The sequence below is a fragment of the Emys orbicularis genome, chromosome 2 (assembly GCF_028017835.1).
Source record: "Emys orbicularis isolate rEmyOrb1 chromosome 2, rEmyOrb1.hap1, whole genome shotgun sequence".
NCBI classification, from domain to species: domain Eukaryota; kingdom Metazoa; phylum Chordata; order Testudines; family Emydidae; genus Emys; species Emys orbicularis.
The window spans coordinates 212,286,852-212,307,875 of NC_088684.1; the positions used below are offsets into that span (position 1 = coordinate 212,286,852).

At 43.3% G+C, this 21,024-nt stretch overlaps 1 protein-coding gene across 2 annotated transcripts in view; it reads left to right on the forward strand.

Annotated features, from left to right (window-relative positions):
• Positions 1–281: 281 nt before the first annotated feature.
• The window catches only part of MYRIP (myosin VIIA and Rab interacting protein), a 353,060-nt gene continuing 332,317 nt past the window's right edge, over positions 282–21,024 (forward strand). For both annotated transcript variants that reach the window (XM_065399403.1, XM_065399404.1), the window contains exon 1: positions 282–391. In XM_065399403.1, the coding sequence (XP_065255475.1) occupies positions 282–391 (110 nt within the window). The remainder of the gene's footprint in view (positions 392–21,024) is intronic.

Consider the following 21,024-nt stretch of genomic DNA (forward strand, 5'->3'; position numbering starts at 1 on the left):
CATGTAGTTGATTTGATTTTGAACTCTTGGAATTTCTAAATTTCTTTTTGGTCACTGTAACATATTACTTGTAGGTAGAGTAGCAATGTTGTCCCTTACCAAGTGATAGAAATATTTGCCCATTTTTGAAAATAACTTTTGAGGGTCTATTCGAAATAGTCCTTTATTTTATGAATTCATTGAAGTCCATACAATGCTTTCAAGTTGCTCACTTGGTACTTTTGTTGCTTTTTGTGATTTCAGGTACTTTTTTATTGTTTATATCCAGGATAGAGCAAATAATGGGGAGGAAACTGGATCTATCTGGTTTGACAGATGATGAAGCAGAGCATGTTCTTCAGGTGGTCCAACGAGATTTCAGCCTTCGCAAGAAAGAAGAAGAGAGGCTGAGGTAAGAGATTTTATTAATATATATTTTCATTTTGATTGTCCTGTCTGGGTAACGAACAAGATATATACTGAACAAACTGGAGAAACTTGGCCTTTCAGCATCCATAATAAATATTTTTCACATTATGAAGCTGGATGTATTGAGCACAGAATATTTATTTTGGTTTGTAATTGTAGTCAGATTCAGTTATTTGGTTAAATACCATAATTGATTTCTTTTTAAAAAGTGTTTGAATACATTTTTCATAGAAGTGAATAGGTGAAGTAAGCTCTTCTCTCTCTCTCCCTCTCTCTCTCTCTCTCTCTCTCTCTCTCTCTCTCTCTCTCTCACACTCACACAATGTAATATACAGTATCTTGTGCTGAAAACTTTTGTCTGACCAAATATTCAACTTCTGCTTTCAGTCACATAAAATCATTAAAAAACAAAAAGAGCCCATTACAAAGCAAACTAAGTATGAAAGACAATTTCCCTCATGGACTAGCAGGAATGTGAGTTGGTAGATGTAATAGCTTTCCCATAGTTTCCAACTACGTTTCCTTTTGTATGATCCATGTTTCCTTTTAGCTTCTCTAGAAAACATGACTTGCTTATTCTTGAGGAGAGACTGAAGTACCTATCTCTACTTGTTGCATGCAATTTCTCTTGCCCTAATGCTAGCATGACAAATGGATACCATTGTTTATCTCCCAGCATCTCACTGGAATCACAAGAGCAGGAAGTTGCTTAAGAAAGATATGAAACCCAGCCTGTATGTTATATAAATTGAAAAAGAAATCCCTCTCTTTATTGTTGTGGTTTTATTTCCTGTTGCTGTTCTCTGAAGTAATTACTACTTTGGAACAGTCAGAAGAAGGGAAAATACATCATGACACTATCCTTCAAAAACAACAAGGAGTCTGGTGGCATCTTAAAGACTAACAGATTTATTTGGGCATAAGCTTTCGTGGGTAAAAACCTCACTTCTTCAGATGCCGTTTTGAGTGCACTGACACCCACTGATCTAATGGAAGAGAAACTTGATTGGAACCGCAAGGTGCTGATTAGCTTAGGATAAAGGGGAATGTATATAGGAATAGACCCCTCCTCCCACTGAGAACCCCTTTGTTCATTGGCCAGACAGATGTAAGTTGCTTGTCTCTTGCTTTCTATAGTCTCTTAATTAAACCCAGCCTGGGGTTTCTCAGACCTCTTTTACCATTTTTAGCCACTTGAGGCAGGTGTCCAGTGCAGATAATAGGCCAAAGAGCCAGCAACCAGAAAATAAGAGACATGTGATTTCTCTGGTGGACCCTAGGTCTATGGAAAAGTGGAGTTCTGGAGAGTAGGGACCCTCTTTGGTACCTTCAGTCCCCTTTGGAGGAGGAAAAGGAGAGGATTCAGCAGAGGAAGACGAAACATTTGCATAGGCACTAGGGAGGCTACCCTTAGTATGGGCTATATGATAAATGCCCTGTGAACCCTACACTGAACGCACCTAATGCCTAGCATGGGGAGATGGATAGATAGTGCCCCTCTTCGATGTGAAGTTTTAATAAAGTGGCCTGCCGCTTAAAATCCATCCCCATGTTTGTCCTTGTTCATCTGCGTGTCCTGATCAATAAACAAGATGCTGCCCAGCTTTTCCAAACAGTGGTGGTGTGGTTCTGCTGTGTGGAGGAAGGGCAGGATGAGGAGGGCGCACACACGGAGACTCTGCTGTACCCTTTACATGCAAGGATTTTAGTGGTTACTCCACTGCAGAATGAAGGCGGGGGGAGAGCTGGGGATAGTGCGGGGTAGGCTAGAAGAGGAATGATGAAGTAGCCAGTGGTTACTTGAGCATGGCCAGTTGCATCCTAATGAAGCGAGAGTACAAAAGCTGGGAAAGATGCTGCAGCAGTGGCCATGCTGTGATTCCAGTTCCCCCCCAAGCCTGAAGAGATGGTTCCATGACCCTTCGTCCCCAGGGAGAATCCCTGTGCAAAGCCTATTTATTCAGGGGTTGTGCGGTGGTCGAGGATTTGTTTCTGGGGTTGTTTATAAAAGTTGTTGGTTAATAGTCATTTATTTGTGAAAACGGGGCATGGGAAGGTAAGAAATATCACAAACTAAAGGCAAAATGGGTTCCCACAGTACACAACTGACCATGTAGTTGGCTTAGGAACGTTCCATTTTTTGGAGGGAGGGGGTGCAATTCTGTTTGCATGCTTTCACAAAGAATTCCTGAGCAACTAGTTTCCTGAGCGGGGATCTGTTCATTATGTGCACTACTGATGAAGCCACATTTCTCTACCACAGATTGATTGTAACAAATGTTCAGTGACCAGACATTACATTTGGATCTTCTGTTAACTAATGGATCACTTAACAAAGTTACTGGTTGGTTTGTGGTTTAAATTGTTGTGGCTAGTTTTTGCAGTGTGACATACCAGAGTACAATCCATACTAATGAGTAGCTGTGTCACTCCTGCCCTCTAACCTGGGGTGCCCTTTACACTGCTTTGCTGCTGTAGTCTTGAGTCTGGACTGCTCACTAACAGCCTCCAGCATGTAAGTCACTCCCAGCACACAGCCAGCGAGGCACACCTTGGTTCTTACCAGTCTTGGTTATTCTGCAGGGTGACCCTAACACCCTCCCAATCCCAGATTTCCCCCCAGAAATGTATGTCCTTTACTGCTATGCCCTCTCCGAGACGGTACAAATCTATTGAGTCCTTTATTCCTTTAAGGGACTAATTATGCACACAACTTGTTACCCCAAATGGAGTTATCCAGACACTTCAGCTTGAACTCACTGGATTAGATAAAACAATAAACAAGTTTATTAACTAGAGAGAGATTAAAGAGAGATTTTAAGTGAGTGCAAGTAATGAGGCATAGAAGTCAGACATGGTTACAAGAAAAATAAAGATAAAATGCTTACTGATGCCTAACTTAACAAGCTACGTTAGATTCAAAGCAAAGATTTCTCACCACATGCTTTCAGCAGTCTCACTGACCAAACTCTTTAGGTCAGGACCCCTTCCCTGGAGTCCAAAGGCTGCTTTCTTTGTCTCTTCAGGTGCAGTGAATGCAATGGGCAGGGGCAGAGAGAGGGTGCTTTGGGGTGTTTATCCCTCCTTTTTATGTTTTGACTCCCTCTTGAAAAACATTTCCATCTGAGACCTAAGAGACAAAGAGTCTATGTGGAAGGATGTTCTCTGCTGGCTTTTTCCACGTGTTTTGAACTTCCTTTGTTTTCCTTCCCTGTTTGATTACCCTGTATACTGCTTAAATGCAAATTAAGGCAAGCACACATTCCCTCCTTTGTTTAGAACAGACCTGACTTCTGCCTAGGCAGGACTGTGGGGTTTGAAACGTGTTAATAACATCATGCAGGGAATCTTATAACTTCACATACAATGTTGCTGTACGTACTTTACACTAGGACAGTACTGACCAGCAAATTGAGTTTTCACATGATACCTTACAAGGTATACTTTTACAAAGATTGTTACAATACTGTGTAGGGTGTGTACATGGGTTATATTCTGTCACATACGTTACAATACTGTAAATATTTTGTTTGTTTGGTGGAGTAGTGTTGGGAGAAGGAACTTAGTACGATCAAAGGGATAATATTTACACAAGAGAGTATCCCCAAATGTCACCATATAAGGAGCTTTTGCCTTGTTTAAATACAACTTATTTTGCAACTTATAAGTCAGATCAATTCTTGAGGCTGTTTCTATGTAGTTTTAATTTTTGAAAAAGTTATAATTGGCAAGATCTGCCAGCATGATGATGATGATTTTAAAATGTCAGATATAACACACTAGAATTTCTGTAGAAGACAAAAATCACTGTTTACATATTAACATTGTATAGAATTTTGTTACAAAAATGGTTAAAGATATGTTTGAGGATGTTGTTTTTTTATCTTGATGTAATAGTAATATATTTCCCTTTGTTACATGTACAATACAGTTTTATATAGGAAATCGATAAAAACCTTTATAAACTTTTGTAGATTGGCAAATTAGCTAAAATTGAATGTCAGTTGTGAAAATCAAGAGATCAATAATTTTTACATAGTAAGTTTGTTTATTGAAAGGGAACTTATTAAAGCTTTCACATGAAATGTATTTTTATATATCTATATAAAAAGGGGTTTCCGTATACCTGCTTCTACTATACAGAGCTTTATATTTCACCATTGAAATTTTAGTAGCTACCTTTCAGATCTGACTTTGGCATTGAAAATAATGTTGTTTTGCTCTGCATGACAACAAAGAACAAAAACTGTTTAAGATAATATAGGAGAGTAGACGCTGATATAGCGGAAATCGTCTAACAAGAATGCAAGCTAAAAAAACTGAAATAGGTTGATGGCTCGTTGGCTCCAAATCCACTTTGCCAGCAGAATATAAAAAGCTTACTAATACACAACCAGAATGACAGTTTAAACTAATGTATTTATTGGAAGTGTGGCTAAAGTTAGGAAAGACGCAACATACAGCATAGTTTTCAGTCTCATTATACCAATATCTTCCATTAATTCTTTCACGTAGTTTTGTCTATTTACACTTCTATGCAGCTTAAATGATGAGATGTAAGAAATTTATGACAAAGTCAGACTTAAAATTTTTGGCTGGATGGTTAGATTTATTGAAGCTAGTGAAAGTGCCATTGCCTCAGAAGGGCAAATGAGTTTCATGTTGTCTTTCCCTTCTGATGCATACCATAGCTACTTGGGAAGCTTAGGCTCATGTATCAGAGGGGTAGCCATGTTTGTCTTTAAGGTGCCACCAGACTCTTCATTGTTTTTGTGGATACAGACTAACAGATTTATTTGGGCATAAGGTTTCGTGGGGAAGCTTATGCCCAAATAAATCTGTTAGTCTTTAAGGGGCCACCAGACTCCTCGTTGTTGTTGTGTTTTTTTTTAGGTTCATGTGTTGTTTAAAGACAGACGTAGCACTATTGTAACCCATGTAAAACTCGTGCATACACAAAATAAAAATAATCAAGGGTCTGCTTTGATTTCTCCCCCTCCCTTAGTTATTTATTAAAATGATTTGCATACAGATTTTTTCTTTTTCCAATATTAATTCATCATCCTTTATATAGGAACTGTGTAAGCCTTGGCTGGCTGGAAAGGTCTAGTTTCACTGAAGCTTCTTAAATATCTTTTGCATTCTCTGCTGTAATGCTCTTTTGTAAGTTCTTGTAGCAGGCTCCTAATCAGTAGTTCTCAAACACTTTCGTGTCATCTTCTCTCAGAAGCTCCCAATTCTGTTCCCACACCTTCTAGAGAGTGATTAAATGAAAATGTAATAACTGAACAATGTTTAAGGTGACCAGATGAAAATAACCTCACTCCGTGTGGAGTGTATTGTTGGTTACTTCCACCCATTTTGTATCTGTATTTGTGCAGTTTATTTTCTCATATATGTTATAAAACTCCGTAATTATTCATACCATATATCCTATCAGGCCTGCTATTCTTACAGCTTGAATCTCTCCAGCTCAGTTTGTGTTGGTGGAATATTTTTTGTTTTATTTGGCTACTCCTCTATTTTAGTGTCATCATGGCTGAAATTACATCAAAGAGATTCCCAACAGAGAGAGTTGTTAGTAGAGTGGCTTTATTTTCTGTGAAACAATGCAAACAGGCATAGGTGTACAGGGGAACTCAGGGAGGAATATAAAGGCACTCAACTTGAAGTGATTTCTTTCAAAATTGACATTTGAAAGACATGGTGGGACCACCTTGTCTTTCAAATGTATAGGCTTCACATTTATGCTAGAACCTCTTCAGACCACTGGCATATGTGAGAACCACTGTTCTAAATAACTTAGGCAGATATACTAACTGGTGTGTTTCCAGTGGGAATTTTTGGCACTTTCCCCACCGTGGTTTGGAATTAGTGCAGCTGCAGCAGTGCTAACAATGGGAAAAGTCCTTGTAGAAACTGGGTACCAGTATTATTTAAATCATTTCCCCATTAGTGTCCATGATGGGGGGGGGGGGGAAGGGGGGAGGAAAGGGGACACAACCCAGACAGAGGAGCTTACAAGGGCCTGATTATTATGTACATTAGGCTATTTACATTGCCAGAGTGTACATGAAACTCAGATCCTATATGCTTTCAAGATGCTATGCTGTGTACTAACTGGGTGGGTATTCCAGCTAAATGGAATTTGTCAGTATGAAGAAGTTATGAAATAAAATTTATCCTCCAGTTCTAAGTATTCGTCACAGTTTTTCAACTGTCACTAGAAGTGCTGAAGCCAGTTTTCCCTATTCTGCCATTTTTACTTTTGCATTTCTAAACAGGAATTATTAGTCTCAGGGTACGTCTACGGTAGTGATCGATCTATCAGGGATCGATTTATCGCATCTAGTGTAGACGCGATAAAATCGATCCCTGATCGCTCTGCCGTTGACTCCGGAACTCCACCGCGGCGAGAGGCAGAAGCGAAGTCGACGGGGGAGCGGCAGCGGTCGACTCGCCGCCATCCTCACGGCCAGGTAAATCGACCTAAGATACGCCGACTTCAGCTACGCTATTCGTGTAGCTGAAGTTGCATATCTTAGGTCGACCCCACCCCCCAGTGTAGACCTAGCCTCAGTGTAGGAAGGGCTAGTGCTCTGAAGAGATTTCTGATTACTCTGCTTACTCCACTTGAGAATTAGTCAGATGTATGGTTAGTGAAAGGCCTTGTCTGTGCTAGTGATTTTCAGAAAATTGGCCTAGGTCTGGTGGAAATGCTAATGTAGATGGGGCACAGGCATTTTTACCAGTGTCGTCCCACCCTATTTGTGCTTCCATAAAAAGCAAGTGTTTTTTTTTTTTAAACTCATTCTCCTGTCTCCTATTACAAGAGGATTTAGTATATGGACTGTATGTGTCATAGGTCTTGCAGATAAAATTAAAGTTCTGTTAACCTATGTTTACAAAGCGTCTTCTGTGTAATTCGTTTCCTATATTGGCAAAATGCCAAGTCAAACACACTGGTAACTAACTGGCTGTTGAATCAGTAGAGGCGTATCTATTCATATTCCTCATTCCTAGAACAGCTTTGCTTCAAGTAGCTTTTAACAATATAGGTTTTAAAGGCGGTTTCCGGTTTTCAGCCTTGCTGTGTCCCTGGGCAGTAGAATTCCAGAAGATGGCTTTGATTTCTGAACACTGAACTTTGTTGCCTAAGTAGTTTAATAGAACCAACATCTATTTGGCCCTTACCAAATAGATGGGGAGGGCACAAGGAGGACCCTTTACACAGATTTTACAAGCACCAGGTATGATTCCAGTCCCCGTGGTCAAAAGTGCGCAGGGATTGCTCCCTTGATAACTCCTCTGGGGATGCAGAGAAGGAAGGGGAGACTGAAATATGGCTTTACCCCCCACCCCAGGCACTGGCCCTCAAAGCAGGAACAGTGCTAAGAAGAACAGAGGGTAGTATCAGATGGGCGCTCTCTGCATGCTGCGTCCCCCCCACCCCCAATGTAGAAGTCAAACTATGCCTATGGCAAAGAGGTGAAATGACGATATGACAAAACTATATAAACTGTAGTCCCCTTTTCCTGGAACTATAGTCCATTCACAAGAGAGTCAACAGGAGTAAAATCAGAACCTTTCACCTACAGGATAAGTACCACAGCTCCTGTTACATAGGTTTCAAATATGCAAGAAAACAAGCTGTATGTGTATCGGAGTAGTAAGATTAACAGTTGTCTCGTTTCATTTGCATACTAAACGTACTACTTTATGCCATTGTTGTCCAAAGAGTAAGGCTTAATATTTTAACTGAAATCCCCTTAGGGTTTTCTCAGGTCAAAGTTGCTTGTCAAAAAGTAGTTAGTGATCTGGATAAATTCTGCCCAAGAGCTGGAGAGTTAATGGCTGTTTTGGCTGCAGAGTCAGTAAGGTCAGACTTTAAAGTGCTCTTAGGAACTGTTATTTGTCATTGATTGCAGGATATGCTGATCTAAAAGTGTGCTGCTTACAACTAATACTGTGTTTGGGATCAGACAAGGTTGTAGATATTTCACTGATGACATTAGCATATCCACGCACCAGCAATACATCTATACACTATTTCGTATTCAATTTATTTCCAGCCTTCTACAATACACCCTTAACCTGTTAGTAGGTTTGATCCTACTGGGGAAGGAGTAGGTGGATTCAGATGACTCATTATTGCAGTGGGCGCATTATCTCACCTAGGCATCAGAGAGGTGGTGGTGACATTCTAAAGAGATGGAGAGCGAGGACTAGGGTGCGGGCTGATCAGTTCTGAGGGAGGAATCCTGGTAACAGCTATAGCTGGGGAAATTTTTTTTTCTTTTTTTGTTAACTTTGGCAATAAAGCCGAACCTAAGTGTAGGCACCTTTTACAAGAGGGGCCTCTGAACTGTATTGGGAGTGTTCCAGTTGGGAAGATACTGTGTGCTGCAATCTAGCCTTGGAGACTACAACTCCCATGATGCCTTGGGGAAAGAGTAAGAGACTTGCTCTTCCAGACAGCACAGGGAGAGCAGGCAGTGGACTCTGTTTTGGGAAGAGGAGTGAGATTGCTGCTGTTGAGCTCTGCCCATACTAGGAGCTGCTGCTAGGAAACCAGAAGCTGCTGCTGAGAGCTTGCAGGGGCTTTGATCGAGCAGGGAGTCTCCTAAGCTATTGGTGGCTTCACTGGAGCCAGGGCAGAGACTTTTGCTGTGCCTAGAGGTGACGGAGGTGGGCCTGCCGTGAAGGAACTGTGAGTAACCCCACTCTTGTTTGGGAAAATACTTGCAAGGGAAGGGGCACAGCAGAGAGACTGAGTCTGAGGAGAGGCAGAGTGATCTTCCCATTGAACCAGGCCCCCGAGCTGCTGACATTTGGTGGTGCCAACTCCAGTCGTCAGAGGGGTTGTGCAGCTTGTTGCCTTGGCTGGACTGATACACAGAACCAACAGAGTGCTGTCTCCAGCTGAAGATCTTGAAGTGCGCCCACGCAGCAAGTGTCTAGGACTCTGAAATCCAGAGGAGTGTACACTCTGGGGTGGGGTAACTGGTGGCAGTGTAAATACCAGTTACATAAGTTTCATTTATCACTGTATCCTATATTTGTTATTTGATTTTATTTAACTGCCCCCCGTGGATTTAAATTAGTAGTGACATTTAATTTTAGTCTGTTATATCCTGTTTCTTTAAGTTGTTAAGTAAAGGTGTGAAAACTCGAATTTAAGTATCTTGGATGTATATTATTTATAATTGGTATGTTTGAGTTAGACCCATGCCACACATTATTATTTTATTTATTTATTTATTTATTTATTTATTTATTATTAGAATAGGTTTATTCCTGGAGGTTCCCAAGGCACGCCACTGAGTGTGTACAGGGGCCAGCCAGGTGGAGGCACCGCCAATTTTAACTTACTTTAGGAGTAAAGGGACTGCAGCAGAGGGGTGGATAGAGGATACCCACCTATCCAACATCACCACTGGGATACTCAGGATCTCCTTTAATGTCAACATCATCAGGCGTCCAGGCACACAGGTGAGTGTTGCCTGCTCCCGAGTAACCCAAGGAGGAAAGGGGGGTTATATAAGGAAGAGGGTAGAGTTTTGACTCAACATAGTGTGTGGACTTTTTAAAAAAAGAAAAAGGAAAAAAAAAACGTTTGGGAAAGGCATCTTCTCACAGGGTTGGATCTTGCAAACCCATAGTCCACCTGAATAGTCCTTATGCATAAAGTTGCAGTGAAGCCTAACAAACAGTAATAGTTCCCACCTTTTTCAAACACTTGGGAGATTTTAGGATGGAACATGCACAGTGGTATCATTTTATTATTCTGCCTTTTAGTCTAAATGCTGATGCTAAATGGAGAAGTGAATTAGTAAATAGTAAAATAGCACTAACTTTTTTTCATTGGGAATGAAATAATATCACCTTTCTTTGAATGTACACTTTAATTCTATGGACTGGACTGGTACCTAGGCTAGCTGCACACAACTATGCAGGGGAGTAAGATACTGTTACACTCTGCATGGCTCTGTAAATATTCCTCTCAATACAGCTCCAGGCATAGGAGGGAGCATGTGCATGGAACTACTACCTCCCACCCCCACTTCAAGCAGATGGTGAAGAGAAAGTGGAGAGGGTCTGGGAGGGAGTGGAGACTTGGCTGCACTCCTCCAGTTTTGTAGCCAGCAGAGCTAAGGGGAAGTAGGTTACACCTGGTAAAGGAATGTAGTAAATTAGTCCCCATCCCAGATGGACCCCTCCCTTACCCTGAACAAGGGGGAACAGGGCTGGAACTGTGACTCTCTGATGATGATGATTCTTCCCAGGGCTCTCCTGGAGAAGCACAGCTGTAAGCCATCCCTTAGACAGGGTTGCTTAAAGGCTCAGTCTAGCCCTCTGTGGTGGTGGTGATTGATGTCCATTACACTGCAAATAAAATGAAATTGGACACCTTTAGAGGTAAATGTTTCAAAAGATGCATTGGAAGAGTAAAACTGGCAATTGTATGTCTAAGTGGCATATATGATCACTTTGCCTTTCTCAAGAGGTTGGGACAAGAGCAAATGAACTATTCGCTCCTCAAGGATCTTCTGTTGGATGTCTTTGGGTGGGTAATGTGGACTGGTGATTGTGTCTTGAGTGCAGCAGTAATTTTCAGCATAATTAAATGCCTAATGGTCTGTCTGTACTTAATTGATGTATGGTATTTGCATATGTAAGTCACCATGATAATTATATTTAAAAGTAGTTTGAGCCAAATTCTGCACCCATTGAAGCCAGTGAGAGGTTTGCCATTCATTTTAATGGTGCTGGAGCAGGACCTTTCTTTGTAATGTTCTGTTTCCTACAGATCATATGAGCAAAAACTAGAGTATGTTTTGAAATAATTTTAAAAGTGGCTTCCTGATTTGTTTAATTTATTTTGCACTAATGTTTACAAAGTTGCTGAGATTGGGGTCTAAAATATAAAATATTTTACTGTATCTACTAAAAACAAATACTTACCTTTCGAATAAGAGCAAGTTATTCGTCTGAATATGTCTACACTACGAAATTAGGTCGATTTTATAGAAGTCGATTGTGTATGTTCCCACTAAGCCCATTAAGTCGGCAGAGTGCGTCCTCACTACCATGGCTAGCATCGACTCACGGAGCGGTGCACTGTGGGCAGCTATCCCACAGTTCCCGCGGTCTCCGCTGCCCATTGGAATTCTGGGTTAAGCTCCCAATGCCTGATGGGGCAAAAACATTGTCGCGGGGATTTTTGGGTACATGTAGTCAGTCTCCCCTCCTTCCCTGCATGAAAGCAACGGCAGACAATCATTTCATGCCTTTTTTCCTGGGTTATCTGTGCAGACTCCATAGCACGGCAAGCCTGGAGCCCACTCAGCTCACCTCTGCTGTTGTGAGCATTGTAAACACCTTGCGCATTATACTGCAGTATGTGCACAACCTGGCTAAGAGATAGCAGCATGAGGGTGATTGTGAGGAGGACATGGATACAGACGTTCCTGAAAGCACGGGATGTGGCAATTGGGACATCGTGGCGGCAGTGGGGCAGGTTGATACAGTGGAACGCTGATTCTGGGCCCGACAAACAAGCACAGACTGGTGGGACTGCATAGTGTTGCAGGTATGGGATGATTCCTAGTTGCTGCGAAACTTTTGCATGTGTAAGGCCACTTTCCTGGAATTCTGTGAGTTGCTTTCCCCCGCCTTGAAGTGCAGGAATACCAAGATGAGAGCTGCCCTGTCAGTTGAGAAGTGAGTGGCGATAGCCCTGTGGAAGCTTGCAATGCCTGACTGCTACGGGTCAGTTGGGAATCAATTTGGAGTGGGCAAATCTACTGTGGGGGCTGCTGTGATCCAAGTAGCCAAGGCAATCACTAACCTTCTGCTAGCAAGGGTAGTGACTCTGGGAAATGTGCAGGGCATAGTGGATGGCTTTGCTGCAATGGGGTTCCCTAACTGTGGTGGGGTGATAGATGGCACGCATATCCCAATCTTGGCACTGGACCGCCTTGCCAACCAGTACGTAAACCGCAAGAGGTACTTATCAATGGTGCTGCAAGCACTGGTGGATCACAAGGGACGTTTCACCGACATCAGTGTGGGATGGCCGGGAAAGGTGCATGATGCTTGCATCTTTATGAACTCCGGGCTGTTTGAACAGCTGCAAGAAGGGACTTACTTCCCAGACCAGAAAATTACTGTTGGGGATGTTGAAATGCCAATAGTTATCCTTGGAAACCCAGCCTACCCTTTGCTCCCATGGCTTATGAAGCCATATACAGGCAGCCTGGACAGTAGTAAGGAGCAGTTCAACTATAGGCTGAGCAAGTGCAGAATAGTGGTAGAATGTGCCTTTGAACGTTTAAAAGCTTGCTGGTGCTGTTTGCTGACTAGTGCAGTCAATATTCCCATTATTGCTGCTTGCTGTGTGCTCCATAATATCTGTGAGAGTAAGGGGGAGACGTTTGTGGCCGGGTGGGAGGCTGAGGCAAATTGCCTGGCGGCCGATTTTGAGCAGCCAGACACCAGGGCAATTAGAAGAGCGCAGCTAGGCTTTGAAAACCAGCTTCATGACTGGCCAGGCTACCTTGTGAGAGTTGTGTATGTTTCTCCTTGATGCAAACCCACCCCCTTTGTTGATTTTTAATTCTCTGAAAGCCAGCCACCCTCCCCCCCTTTGATCACAGCTGGCAAAGGAAATAAAGTCACTATTGTTTTGAAACCATGCATTCCTTCTTTATTAATTAAAAAAAAAAAAAAAGTAGCCCAGGTAGGGTGGGGAGGAGGAAAGGACAAGGCCACTGCTTATTGTAGCCACACTACAAAATCAAAACTGTTTGAATGACAGCCTTCTGTTGCTTGGGTCATCCTCTGGAGTGGAGCGGCTGGGTGCCCGGATCCTCCCCCCTCCCCCCCCCGCCCACATTCTTGGGCGTCTGGGTGAGGAGGCTATGGAACTTGGGGAGGAGGGCAGGCGGTTATACAGTGGATGCAGCGGCGGTCTGTGCTCTTGTTGGCTTTCCTGCAGCTCCACCTGAGCTTGTCCATTTGCTCCCCCATTAGCCTCCGCATCGCATCCTGCCTCTTCTCATCGTGTTCACTTAATGCTTCCCTGGACTATGTCACTGAAGGCCTTCATGCATTCAGCTGTGCCCTGTCAGTGCGGGAGGACTGCATGAGCTCGGAAAACATGTCATTGCGAGTGCGTTTTTTTTTTCACCTTCTAATCTGCGATAACCTCAGGGATGGAGATGATGGGGGAGCATAGAAACATTTGCACCTGTGGGGGGGATAAAAAGGGGGAGTAAAATTTAAGAAGATACATTTCTGAGAACAAAAGGGGGAGACTCTTTCACAGTGAATCAAGCAATTCACAGCAGACAGCACATGTGCTTTAAGTACAAGGTTGCATTTTGCCTTTATATTGGTCACACATCACACACGACTGGGCAACAGAATTCGGTTTCCAGGCAACCATGGTAAGCCCAAAGGTACGCGGGGTTGGCTTCTAATGCCTTCATAACATGTGGGAATGGTTTCAAACTGCAGCGTCCTCCTTTCCTATAGCAAACAATGCCAGTTAGGTTTGCCATTTAAAAGGAGGGGCTGCGGTTTTTGGGTGTATGTGCAGCGCACACCTCCCCCTACCCCGCCGCATGCCTATTCTCAGGGATAATCCCTTTTAGCCAAGCGCAAACAGCCCAGCATGACCGGCGTCCTTTTACTGTTCCCTTACAAAAATTCCTCTATTTCAACCAGGTGACCATGAATGATATCACTCTCCTGAGGCTAACAGAAAGATATAGACCAAATGTTGTTTGAATGCGACCAAAACCCAGGACCATTCGCTGCCATGCTTTGTGCTGCAATGATTCCAGACTACTTGCTACTGGCTTGGCGTGGTAAAGTGTCCTACTGTGGAGAATGAAATAAGGCAGCCCTCCCCAGAAACCTTCTGCAAAGGCTTTCAAAGTACCTCCAGGAGAGCTTCATGGAGATGTCCCTCCATCCCCAGACACGTTAACAGACTTTTCCGGTAGCTGTACTGGCTGCGAATGCATCCCAAGTCTTCAGGGCAAATCAAACATTAAATGTGCACTCACCAGAGGTGCCTTCTCCTCCTTCAGTGTCTGGGATCCTGCCTTGGGAGGGTATTGGCTCCAGCGTGATGAAAAGGCTGGCTGCCAGGGAGAACGGATTCACTGCTTGCCTGCTGCGCATTCTCCTCCCCCTCTTCCTCATCCACAAAATCCTCCCCCCTTGCGGGTGTCCACGGACAGAGGTGGGGTAGTGGTAGGGTCCCCACCTAGAATGCCATGCAGTTGATCATAGAAGTGGCATGTATGGGGCTCTGACCTGGAGCGACCGCTTGTCTCCTTTGTCTTTTGGTAGGCTTGCCTGAGCTCCTTAACTTTCACGCAGCACAACTGTATGTCCCTGTTGTAGCCTCTGTCCCTCATGCCCTGTGCGATTTTGGCATATATATTAGCATTTCTTCTTTTTTATCAGAGTTCTGGCCTGCACAGATTCTTCTCCCCATACAGCAATCAGGTCCAGTGTCTCCCGTTCGGTCTATGCTGGAGCTCATTTGCGATTCTGGGGGGACTGCATGGTCACCTGTGCTGCTGAGCTTGCCATGCTGACCAAACAGGAAGTGAAATTCAAAATTTCCTGGGGCTTTTCCTGTGTACCTGGCTAGTGCATCGGAGTTGAAAATGCTATCCAGAGCGGTCACATTGGAGCACTCTGGGATAGCTCCTGGAGGCCAATAACTTCGACTTGCGTCTGCACTACCCCAGATTCGACCCAGCAAGGTCGATTTTAGCACTACTCCCCTCACCGGAGAGGAGTACAAAAGTCGATTTTAAGAGCCCTTTAGGTCGATGGAACTGGTTTGGTTGTGTAGATGCATTCATTATAAAACTGACCTAACCCCGTAGTTTAGACCAGGGCTTAGAGAGAGCTCAGTAGTCCAAATTATATCTCACGGTCCAAATTAAAAAAAAAAAAAAAAGTATAAGCTGCCACATTTCTCTATTTAAACCCCAATGATCTCTTTTGTGTTTTTATGGTGTTCACTAGAGGAGTGGGAAGGGATGGGGGGAATAAAAGTGTTAAAACGGCTTCTCAAGAGTATATGAGAGGAAGGATTTTAACTGTTTCTGAGTTACAGATTTGATAACCTATCATTTATATGGAGAAGACTACACTGCCGTGTTTCTGTAGCAAATTCCGGTTATAAATAGAGGACTTTAATTCGCAGAGCCGTCAGTCCTGAATATTGGGCTAAGCACCTCAATTAGGGTTACCATCCGTCCAGGTTTCCCCGGACATGTCCAGCTTTTTCAGCTTTAAATGGCCATCCAGGAGGGATTTCTAATAAAGTAGAAATGTCCGGGATTTCCCCCTTCCCCTCATGCAGAGTGCGGCGTGGCTGATTGGACGGCTGGGCCTGATTGAAAGCCGCTCGCCGCCACTGGGGCCTCGAGCAGCCAGAGTCCCTCCCCCTTCCCCGCTCCCTCCTCCCCCGCAGAGCAGCGCCACAGTAAATGGCTGCACGAGGAGCTCGCAGCTCTCCCTCAGCCTGGGGGGGGGCAGGCAAGGGACAGGGAACCGGGGGGGTTAGATTGGTCGGAGGTTCGGGGGGGGGGGGACTGTCAGGAGAAGGGGGTGTAGAGAGCGGTTGGGGCAGGCAAGGGACAGGGAACGGCGGGGTTAGATTGGTCGGGGGTTCTGGGGGGGCTGTCGGGAGAAGGGGGTGTAGAGAGTGGTTGGGGCAGTCAGGGGACAGGGAGCAGGGAGACTTAGATAGGGGGTGGGGTCCTGGGGGCAGTTAGGGTGGGGGGGGGTCTCAGGAGAGGGCAGTCAGGGGACGGGTAGGGGGATTCTGAGGGGGGCGGGAAGTGGGCGGGGCTAGGGCGGCACCTCGTGTCCTCTTTTCTGATTGTTGAAATATGGTAACCCCAACCTCAATAATATTATTTCAGGACATTCCTTTTGCTTTCCAATGTAAATATGCTTTCTAAATTAGAACTGTAGAAGAGCTTTATATTATTAAAGATAACTACAAAAAGAAAAATACAGTAAAAGTTGTTTTATCCAGCATGTTGGGGGGTGGAGGGGTGCCGGTAAGTGAAAAATGCTGGTTAACTAAGAGGGAGGGGGTTTTGGCGTGGGCAGGGCTGCAGGGCTGGGGCATGGGTTCTGGGAGGGAGTGTGGGTGCGGGAGGGGGCTCGGGGCAGTGGGTTGGGGCATGGGAGGAGGTGTACGGGTGGCGGATCCGGGGGCCACTCACCTCAGGTGGCTCCCCGCCAGTGGTGACCTGTCCCGGGCTCCGGCTACTCCTAGGCAGAGGTGCGGCAGGCGGCTCTGCGCGCTGCCTCTGCTCACAAGCGCCGCCCCCACAGCTCCCATTGGCTGCGGTTCCCAGCTTGAAAAACGTATCTTTCACCAACAGAAGTTGGTTCAATAAAATCTATTCCCTCATCCACCTTGTCTCTCTGAGGGTATGTCTACACTGCAACTGAAAACCTGGGGCTGGTCCATGCCAGCAGGCTCAGGACTGCAGGGCATGGACTAAAGGGCTGTTTAATTGTGGTGTAGGCATTTGGGCTTGGGCTGCAGGCTAAAGGAGTAATGGGGTGTTGCCATCTGTAATGGGGTATCATGAGGATAAATATATGTGGCACTTAGGGTAAGATTTCCAAAGGTATTTAGGTACTTATAGAGTCAGATGTGTGTCTAGAAGGATTTTCAAAAACTGCAAAGCAGGTTAATTAATTAGAGTTAAGTGTTTAACTGGTTTGCCAGTCCTCCAGGGTTGTACTGGAGTCTTCAGGAATTAAAGATTAATCTTTAATTAAAGATTGTCATGTAATGAAATGTCCAGGAATATGTCCAATCACAATTGCTACCCCTACAGTTTAGATACATTTCAAAATCTCACTAGGTGCTTGTCTGCATCTTTAGGTGCCTAACTGTCATTGAAAAACAGGCCCTTGCTTTCTAGTAATGGGAGTCATATATGTACTTAAGATTTTTATACATTTAATATTGCTCACTGCTGTCTGTTATGTAAATTAACAATAATTGTTTAGCTTAGAGGTGTGAGCATATGTAGAGATAATGAACAGATGTAATGTAAAATCAATACACCTTTACCCCGATATAACGCGGCCCGATATAACACGAATTCGGATATAATGTGGTAAAGCAGTGCTTGGGGTGGGGGAGGGGGACTGCGCACTCAGGTGGATCAAAGCAAGTTCGATATAACGCGGTTTCACCTATAATGTGGTAAGATTTTTTGGCTCCCGAGGACAGCGTTATATCAAGGTAGAGGTATATTTAGTCTTCGATATCTTCTGTATGGAGGGCCTGATCTTGCTAACTTGATTCATAGGACTAATCCTCATTTACATGTATAGTTCTCCAAATGGGACTACTCATATGAGTAAGGAATACTCCTTTGAGTAAGGCTTTGTAGCATACAAGTCTGCAAAATTTGGGCATGGTGACAGGAGTTATTGCAGATATTTTGAATATAGAGTGCCCTTCAGTAAGAAAATATTTTACCTTATCAAAAACAATAAATAATCAAGGGTGCCAGCCATAAACATTCTGGCAAAAAACCTTATTCAATATTAATTTATCCAAACCTCTTTACTAGAAACCTATCTAGTACAAGTAAGAAAAGCCTTTTATTTTTAGTCATTAAAAAGTTTACAAACCTTCAGAGAGACAAGGTCAGTGAGGTGCTATCTTTTTACAAACCTTACGATTATACTTACAATTTACATCAGCTGAGGCTTTATCTCTATAATATTTGAAGCAGAATCGGGGGTGCTACTGAGTTACAATGCCATTAAAAATTTTATTATAGACTAAACCTAACTGTTTCTATAGCAAGATTTCACCCCCAGGCTGGCGAAGGCTTTGGCTTGGTTGGAGGGACATGCTTGTAACTAGTTTAGTGGACCATCATGTCTAGATCCTCTGACTTACAGTTGCCATGTAGGCAGGGTCAAAATCTAACTTGTAAGTAATGTTATCTCTGTTCATATTTTTTGTTTATTACTGTTTGTATTACTTCCACAAATTTAAATAAAGCATGCAAACAAATGCCACATGAGAATAATAGTCAAATGTAGTAGAGTGCTAACAAAGTGCAATAAGATATGCTATTGCTGTAAGGAAATACTAAATTGTAAATGATACGTGTCAAGGCTCTCAGTGTTGGTAGCACAGTGTTGTATTTTAAAATTTGTTTTTGGCGCTAGAAGGGAATTATCATACTTTCTCAGTTTCTATAGCAACATCCTAAATGTTGGTTTAGAACTCTGCTTGGTTGTCTTGATCCATTGGTGGGTTTGCCTGGAGTGATATGACACCATATCCTAAATGTGCTCATTTTTGACTCTCTCTTGGAAAATTAGGGTTACTATTCAGCCTTTTGAAGTTTGTTGGTTTCAAAGCTACCTTGGCAATTAAAGGAGGCTTTTTCTACAGGCAACGTTTATAATGATGTATTTGTATAATAGATGATAATGTGTCAAAAAAGGGAGCCATTATGTTTAGCTGTTGCCTTCCTTATATAGAAGACATTAAACAAAACAACATCCCCCAGAAATATTCCAAGGGAAATAAATAAAAAATTACATTAAAGTGATATTGATGTGAAGCAGAACTCACTGATGTCAATTGTTTTAATTAAGAGAGTAAATCAGGGTGAGTAAGTGTCTAGGCTTTGTATTTTTTAAAATTATATCTAATTTTAGCAACTTTGGGGACCCTCAGACCTTGGTGAGGTTGGTTTCAAATCATCAGCAGGGGCAGGGCCAACAGCAGCACTAAGATGCAGCACCGGAAGATGGGGAAGTGGAGGAGGGCTGCAGGAGTGATCAGCTGGCTTGTTCTGTTGAGCCCAGTGCTGAGCTCACCACTGCTGTCTGTTTATATTTTGTTTAAAACGTATTCCTAAATCCCCTCTGAAACCAGGAACTAGAGTAATAAATAGTGGAAGGAAATAATGTTTTATCATTAACAAATAGTTAATTTTTGCACAGTCATCACCAAATCCGACTGCGACTTGCTTTGCACAGAAGAAAGTGATTCCACAAAGTGCAAGGCAGAGGAGAGTCACGTCTTTAGTGTTTAAATTAGGAAGGGTAAAATATGAAGTGCTGTGCTGGCAGCAGAGAAAGTCATAGGGAGTAAAAGAGGACTTCTTAATGGGGGAGGTACAGGCTGAGAGCAGCCTAAGGTATCCAAGGGGTAGACATTTCTTAACTGTGGAAACTCCTCCTTCTCCTAGGTAAAGCAATAGAGCATTTACATAGCTTGCAAAGGACTGGTCTTTAGCAGCCCCTAAATTACTCGGGAGAGTACAAGTCTCTAGATGGGGAAAGGCTAGGCTGAGAACACCCATACATGTACAACTTCACAGGTTAATTTTAAGACTTTCTGCTTCTTAGGAGCAGTTTCAGATGCAGGAAACCAGAATGAGTAATGTTTTTGAAATGAACTGGTCTAGTATTATAGTATACAATTTGCAGTTACTGTGCATTTGTCTGTGTAGCTAAGATCAGAATAAACTCTTGATTGGTAAGGGGGCTGCCTAGCCCCACTATGATGATTACCTGAGCTGAAAGAGTAAGCAGCCAATTAAATTACAGCTTTCATCCAATCCATTTTTATAGATTATTGCTTAACTTTCAGCATAATAAGTTGCCTGCCCCACTCCTTCAGCAATAATTTAGTTCCCTCATTGAGAGTGAACTATCCCAAAAGTATCTTTCCTATTATTCGATAAATAACTTGCATTATTTTGAGGTAGAAATGTAGCTAACTGATACTGGTGAGTGGAGGTGGAGGAACTGTCCAAAGACCTGCTGAAAGAGTAGTCAGGTAGTAGGAAAACCATGAGAGGACAGTATTATGAAAGCCACAAAAAGACAAGATGAAGGAGAGGGGGAGGGATAGCTCAGTGGTTTGAGCATTGGCCTGCTAAATCCAGGGTTGTGAGTTCAATCCTTGAGGGGGCCGCTTAGGGATCTGGGGCAAAAATCAGTACTTGGTCCTGCTAGTGAAGGCAGGGGACTGGACTCAATGACCTTTCAAGGTCCCTTCCAGTTCTAGGAGATTAGGTAAGGGTAGCTGCAGAAAGGTTGAGGAGGATGGGATATGGGTGATGGGATATGGCAAGGAAGAGAATCTGGCAAGAGCACTTTCAATAGATTGGAGAGGGTAGAAGCCAGAATGAAGTGGATCTAGGATAAAGTTAGAGGATTTGCCAACCGACTCCCTAAATTGTGCCCGCAAAATTTGCCTGTGTACCTATTGCGTGCATATAACAGGTAACTGCAAACACTAATTTCCCTTTTATGATTGCCACTACATTGCCACTTGAGAAACTTTGGCTTAATATGTGCTCACAAATGTCTTGATACAGGGACTTAAGTGCATGCTTAAATTAGTCCATAGTCAGGATACCAATGAAGCAAAACTTTAAGCATGCATTTAAGACCCGGAGACTGATCAGGGATCCTTTCCTGAATTGGGTCCAAGGTTTGCTTTGATTTAAAGAAACCTGTGGGACGAGCTCTTCACATATCTTGTAAAACAAGTTAGTCTATGTCCTACGT